We start from the raw sequence: 6,761 nt of genomic DNA on the forward strand, positions 1-6,761 counted from the left end.
TATATATATATTTATTTATTTATATTTATATATTTTATTTATATTTATTTTATTTATACTTATATTTTATTTATACTTATATTTTATTTATACTTATATATATACGTATGTATATATATACAAGGCTTTGGTGTGTGATATCTTTTATAAGTAAAGTGGCATCTTTTAATTGGTTGACAAAAGGATCAAATAGGCATGGTCCTTCTAATCTCCGCTATCCCTCGACGTATAAAAACAGGCATGATTTATTGACTTATTCACTTAAACTAAAAAAAAAATAATAATAAAAAAAATTCAAATAGCATATTCAATCATTTTACCATTAAATTCATCTGGTGAATTTAGCCCTTGGGTCTGATGGGTCATGTCTCAGTGCTTGACATTTAATTTGTGTTGTGGGCTAAAAAGATTGCAAAACGAGGTTATAGATCAGTACATTTTTTTTTCTTATTTTTCAGATATGTGTTTCCGAATGTCCGAAGGAATCATACACAGCGTACACTGAAGTTTTCCGCTCGTCTGCAACTGGATTTATCCGTGGTCTCACAGAAGCAGATTTTGCACTACTTGAGAAATTTTGTGATTATGGTTTTAACCCCTGGGCAGAATATAATGACCCGACGTCTAAATATGTATGTTGTAATTATTATATTGCTTACTGTTATTAAAATTGATTTGCAATACAAAAATAAGTTCACAGCCAGCTTAAACGGAGTCAGCTCAGATTTAACCCAGACTTTTTCATTTTAGTGTATAAAAAAATTGGAAATATACCTAGTATCACTCCTGAATGTATCAGGGGTATAGACTGGTTTTGGCTGGGGTGGGGGGTAAGAAACGGCCTGGGGTGTGAAAACTAAGAATGCGGAACTGAATCACTATTACAATGAAAACCTACTGTTCATTTTTAGAATTTTAACCCACTTAGTCTAATTAATTTGCCACCATGGTCACCCTCCCCCCCCCCCCCCCCCCCCCCCCCCCTTGCCGTCAGTGTCCCTCTTCTCTCCAACGTTCACGACACAATGCTTTCCTGCCCAAAATGGTATAGCCACAACTAAATTTCCATCATATCCAGAGGAAATTCATATTCATGCTACGTAATGTTTTTTTGCCTTATCTAGTATCGTGAGGATGGATTGGCCAAAATGCTGGAGGATGAGAAATGTCCAACATATTATCTGGAAAGTGAACCATGTAAGACCTTTATCGCTCATATATATATTTTTTGTTTTAATTTATCTGTTGGATTATTTGGTTAACCTTGTTAAATGATTGTCAGTATTTTTATGTTTGTCTCCTTGACTACAGTATTTGTTTCCCTGTTTTCTATGTGTGAGGTAGTGATTTGGTCTCTCAAGTTTAGAGTTTGAATGCTACGCTGTCCATTGGCTTGTGTCCCTAGGCAAGACACTTTATCCACATTGTCTCTCTCCACCCAGGTGTATATTGTGGGCACCTGGTAAGCATTGTGTCAATTACGCACTGATTCAGCAGGGACAGTTGTGGAGTATGTGGTAATAATGTGCCACGCATAGACACATTAGTGATATATGCTACTGTATATAAGAATGCATTTATTATTATTTTTATTATTATTATTATTATTATTATTATTATTATTATTATTATATTTTTTGTTATTTGTTTTTTTTTTATCTATTAAAAAAGTTTACAAAGTGAATGAAGAAATCGAAAAACTTACCATTAAGAAAAAAAAATTGTGATTTTCATTTGTTTTTCTTATTTATAGCTTATTTTACCAGGATAACATTTCAGTAATATATCCAATATTAAAATACGTAATATAGTATACTGCTTTTTTCCTGGCTATTTATTAAATTAATGGACAACACTTTCCATATTTCAGTTCTTGAAAGATGTGTTCCTAAGTTTCTGGTGGATCTTGTTGAAGGGGTTGTAGATGCAGCAACAGCAAAAGATAACTTTACATCAGGGTTAGAAAAAACAAATAATGGACAGAATCTCACATTATCCAATGGGGACACATACAGCTTGGACAGCCTCGCTTCATATCTGTCAAAGTAGGTTTAGCATGATTGGTTATTCAAGTAATATTCATTATGAATGGTAATAATGATAACAGTCTTTTATAATATATTTCTTTTTTGTCGATCACAATATAGGGTCATAATTTTACCTACATACTACGTTTCGTGAATGCTTGATTCACTTCGTCAGGTAGTATGGTGGTGTTATTTCCAGTGTGGTCTGACTTCATCTCGGTATAAAGGTTGAAGTGCACCTGCGCCATCCACTGTTTGTCTCCTGGGGCCTGCTTGTTTGTAGTTGCATCTTGTATTATGTTATCAAATATATGTATAAGTTCATGTCCTCCAGTATTCTGATTCATATTGTCCGGAGTAGATGACGCGGTGCACTTCAACCTTTACAACACTGAGATGGAATCAGACAAAACGGTAAATAATAGTGTGTAGTTGTCAATAAAATTCATCTTCATTTTATAGGGCTGTCAGTATATTCCTAAATTTTCAGAAGACTGCTGCTCTCGTTCTGGATGATTTCTATGCTGTTTGGTACTCAATAGTGATGTAAGGCCAGAATATTTTATAATACTTTGTTTAAATAAACCTTTTTATTGCAACAAATTGTTTCGATGAGCATTTGATGTTCTATAAATGTTTCCATTAATACTAATTATGTAAAGGGGTATTGTAATAAAGAAATACAGAGGTTAACAAGTATAAATTTAATAGTCTATGATTCACAGTGGAATATGCACTCAAATTTGCATATATTCTGGAAATTTTTCCCTACACTTCACCCTTGACCACAAAATATACCCCACTTGAATTATCCCATAGACTTTTCAATTTATGGTATGGTCGGCCATTTATCATAGGGTCTTAAACACTCTATATTTTGTACATTCATTCATTCCTTCATTTATTATTTACAGGCAACATACAATAAAATAAATGCAAAAGTAAACTTAATTAATTTTGAGAGGCTCTCCCAAAAATAAAACCGTTAAAAACTTGACAATGTGTTTTTATTTTTGTATGCAAATAACCTCTAACAAATTGATCAATCCGTCAATTCAATCAACCTTAATATCTCAATCAAAATTTACAAATATAAAAAATATTTATCTTGATAAAGTTACTTTATAATGGCCAAAAGATTTTGTTAATTGCTCAGAAAGTTTGTACATTATACATGAACAACAATATCTTTACTATAATAATTTGACTATTTCATTGTTTTCTTTAAATGAACAATGCCCACAGCATATGGTGTTGTAATGTGTTGATTCTGAATAAACCTTTGGTAATACAGAATGTACTTAATTAATAATGAAGTTAAAATTTCAACATATTTCATCCATGGATATGTAATGGCAGTCAAGATATTGGTGTAATGAGATGATGAGCAAATGTTTAAACAAATATGATACTTAAGCAATTGACTTCTGGCTATTTTCTCTGGCAGCCTAAAGAATTACAGGACCTCTGTAGTATTACTGAGTGTGCCTGTGCATTTCACAGTCTCTTACACAAGGATCCAAAGTCCCCCGGAACTCCCGGGAGTCTCCCAGAAATTGGGATGGTCTCCCGCGCTCTGCAAACAAGCAAAGATCTCCCGGAAATTCACTTATCTCTCGCAAATTCAGTAAAAACTATTCTTTTTGTTTTAATTTTTTGTTGCCAATTATTTTTTGCAGTCTGACAGTATCATTTCCGGGCTTCTAAAGGTGCCTATTCTAAAAAAATGTCATCAACTCAGCCCAATAATGGTGGGCCAGAGGTGGGCGTGGCCCTTAATTTGGTACCTACATTTTTTCCTTGTAGAATATATAGCGCCCCCAATGTCATTAAGTGAAATGGTTTCTTCCAACTTGGGGCCCCCTTATACTTACATTACCAGTGATGAGTAGTAATACCTTTTATATCCCTGGTCCTCTAATCAAAATTCTCAGCCAATTGATTTTTTTTTACTGTGGTAACAGTTTGGCTTAACGGTTTATGTTCTCAACCATGGACCTTGGACCTAATTCACATTTCTACTCACTCATCAGTAAAAGTTGGTAAAAGTTAGAATGTCAAATGTGCTGACTAGCTGGTGCAGTGTTATGGAATACTCCCCAAGGAGCTGAGGTTTTTAATTAAATGACCGGCAATAAAAATGTGAAGTGCATTGATGCCCTAGCACGATGCAATATTATTACTATTATTATTGTTTATTGTATTTTTTATTTTGTTATTGTTGTGTTAAGTGCCAGACCAAGGATAGACATGCATGCATATGTGAATTGGCTCAATGGGTATTATTACTCGAACACATTATATTTCTACAATTTTTTTTATCTCTCTTGCATATTCCTATAGGTTGTTATTACTGCTGGTTTAGGTACATGAAACTTGAGGACATGCAAACCAATGCAGAGAAGTCCCTTGCTGACATTGGCTTTACGACTGACCTTGAAAGCTACTTGACCTTGAAGGACACCTGGTATGCCTTTGGTAAGTTACCTCTCCTATGTTGAAGCACTCAGGGTGCTGCACTACGTGTTATACTTGCCAAATGCTATGCACTATGCGTGAATCTCACACATTAGGATCAATAAGTATCTCTTGCACCTATTTCACAGTTACTCACACTCATAAACCTCATACTTAAGAGTTCAACTGTAGACAAGGAGGAGGAGGGGGGAGACTGAACCAAGGGCCCATTAGAGCCTCGGTCAGGATCAAAGGATTAATTACTTGGTGGGGACATGAGGAGAGATTTTATGGTTTAGAAATGGCCCAAAATTGGGTTTTTAGACCACAATATTAGGGATTGCAAATTAATATTTTTAGATGACAGGGGTCGATGTTTGGTAGGATGTGAAAGTAGGTAGTGGTAGTGCTAAATTGGCAACATGACTTAAACACTACCTTGTAAGTCCGAATAATTTCGATCTTTTAGTAGGGTCTTGACTGAACAATAATCATCTTAATTTATGTTCATTGTCACACACAACTTTATCAAACTTTAGTGGCATAGTGGCTGAATGCTATTTGGAGAGTCAAGCCCTTGGCCCTCAGCCCTAACACCATATCTTTCCTTCGGGTGGTCCCTTATTTAACTATCCAGCACTCTGCAACAACAACATTTTTTCACACTCAGACCTCATGACAAGTCAGTTCACTGCAGTCGTCATCAACATCATCATTGTCACCATCATGATGATCGTCTTCACTGACGTCCACCACAACCATGGTTGTCGTCTTCATTATAAGTATTAACCAATTTATGTCATGTTGTGCACACTGTCAGTATCTCAAGTCTGTATGCTGATTTTGTGCTGAATTTGAGTGTTGTTCTATGTGCACATACACTCATATCATAGTGTTTTTATTTGCACATTCTCTGCACGCATCAGAAAGTACATTTTACTACACTGGTAAGTAGAACGTCATGCAGTTTGCACACAGTATATAACATATAACAGTACATAACTTGTCCCCCTTCCCCAACCTAAATGTAATTTTATTATAATTCTTGCTTGTCTTTGCTTGTTTTTCTGACATTATTTGAATGCTTTAAGGTTATATATTTCAATAGTTTATTTTTTTGCTGTCAAAGGTAGTGGAATTCCTTTGCTTTTCTGTTGAATTGTGTGTCTCTTTAGTATTATAGCATTTAATAAAAAGTATATGCAGTACATCTGTTTTGGTCAGACTATTAATATTGTATTTATATATACTTTGTAATGCTTTACTTTTAATTTACAAATAATTAAATATTTTATTATTTTACTTGTTCTATATTACTTTTATTTTGTATACTCTTACATTATTCAATTTTACTATTTACTTTTCAATCTTCTGTAAAAATAATTCTGTCTAAAGTTGAAGAAACCCTTTGTATTCTCTTTGCAATTTAATTTTTTAAGTATATAGTTTAATATATAGATGGTCTGACTATTACAAAATATTTATATACTTTGTAATGGTTTTCTTTAGTTCATTAGTTCAGTTTGCCTATTAAGATCTATACACACTTGCGACAAACACCTGTGATTTGCCAATATATGGGTAGGCCTATAACATGGCATCATCATGCCCATATTTGGAAAGTTTATGATGATCATCATGCCCAAATATGGGTAATTCATATATAATTCTCTTTTATACGTTCACACTGATGAGCATCTGAAGAACCTATAATATCTCTTGAAGCAAGAAGGGAGTTAATCTTTGTTGTTAATGCTTTTAAAATTTTTAATGATTTAGCTTTTATTTTCCTGAAGACTACTTTTCATTTCATTTTTTTCTTCCCTTTGATGTCAGACATCTAAATTCTTTCAGGCTTTTAAGTCTTCCATATTTTCTTTGCTTCCAGAGATTCAATCTGTTATGTCCCCTTAACTTTGAGCATTTCCAATTTAACTGTCTTGTCATTCTTATTGCTCTTTGTTGTAATTATTTTCAGTACTGTATTATCATTTGCAACTATGTACTTCCCGCAAATTGGAATTTGTTATAAACTCCTTAATTTTTACTGTCCTTTTAACCGTGTAATTTTAAAATATAAGAATGATGTTTATACATGCAAATGAATAGTTGGAGAACAGTCTTGATACAACTATATCCATACCAATTTTAGTAGCCTGGCTAGCATAGGCATTTTGCAATTCAGAAAATAAAAAATATGTAAACTTACTGATGTAAATTCACACAATTTTGAAAATTATATTTAAAAATATTGGGCATCAATAAGTTCAGGTATGC

The 6,761-nt window shown here is 33.5% G+C and overlaps 1 protein-coding gene across 1 annotated transcript in view; it reads left to right on the plus strand.

Moving 5' to 3' along the window:
- LOC117115225 (choline transporter-like protein 2) overlaps window positions 1-6,761 on the plus strand; it is a 55,480-nt gene that overhangs the window by 37,350 nt on the left and 11,369 nt on the right. Inside the window, exons 6-10 of the mRNA XM_033258929.1 lie at window positions 459-632; window positions 1,125-1,197; window positions 1,871-2,045; window positions 2,490-2,573; window positions 4,183-4,505. Of these exons, the coding sequence (XP_033114820.1) occupies window positions 459-632; window positions 1,125-1,197; window positions 1,871-2,045; window positions 2,490-2,573; window positions 4,183-4,505 (829 nt within the window). The remainder of the gene's footprint in view (window positions 1-458; window positions 633-1,124; window positions 1,198-1,870; window positions 2,046-2,489; window positions 2,574-4,182; window positions 4,506-6,761) is intronic.

This window comes from Anneissia japonica, unplaced genomic scaffold (assembly GCF_011630105.1).
Source record: "Anneissia japonica isolate Jap-2015-1 unplaced genomic scaffold, ASM1163010v1 scaffold288291_len444093_cov181, whole genome shotgun sequence".
Taxonomy (NCBI): Eukaryota; Metazoa; Echinodermata; class Crinoidea; order Comatulida; family Comatulidae; genus Anneissia; species Anneissia japonica.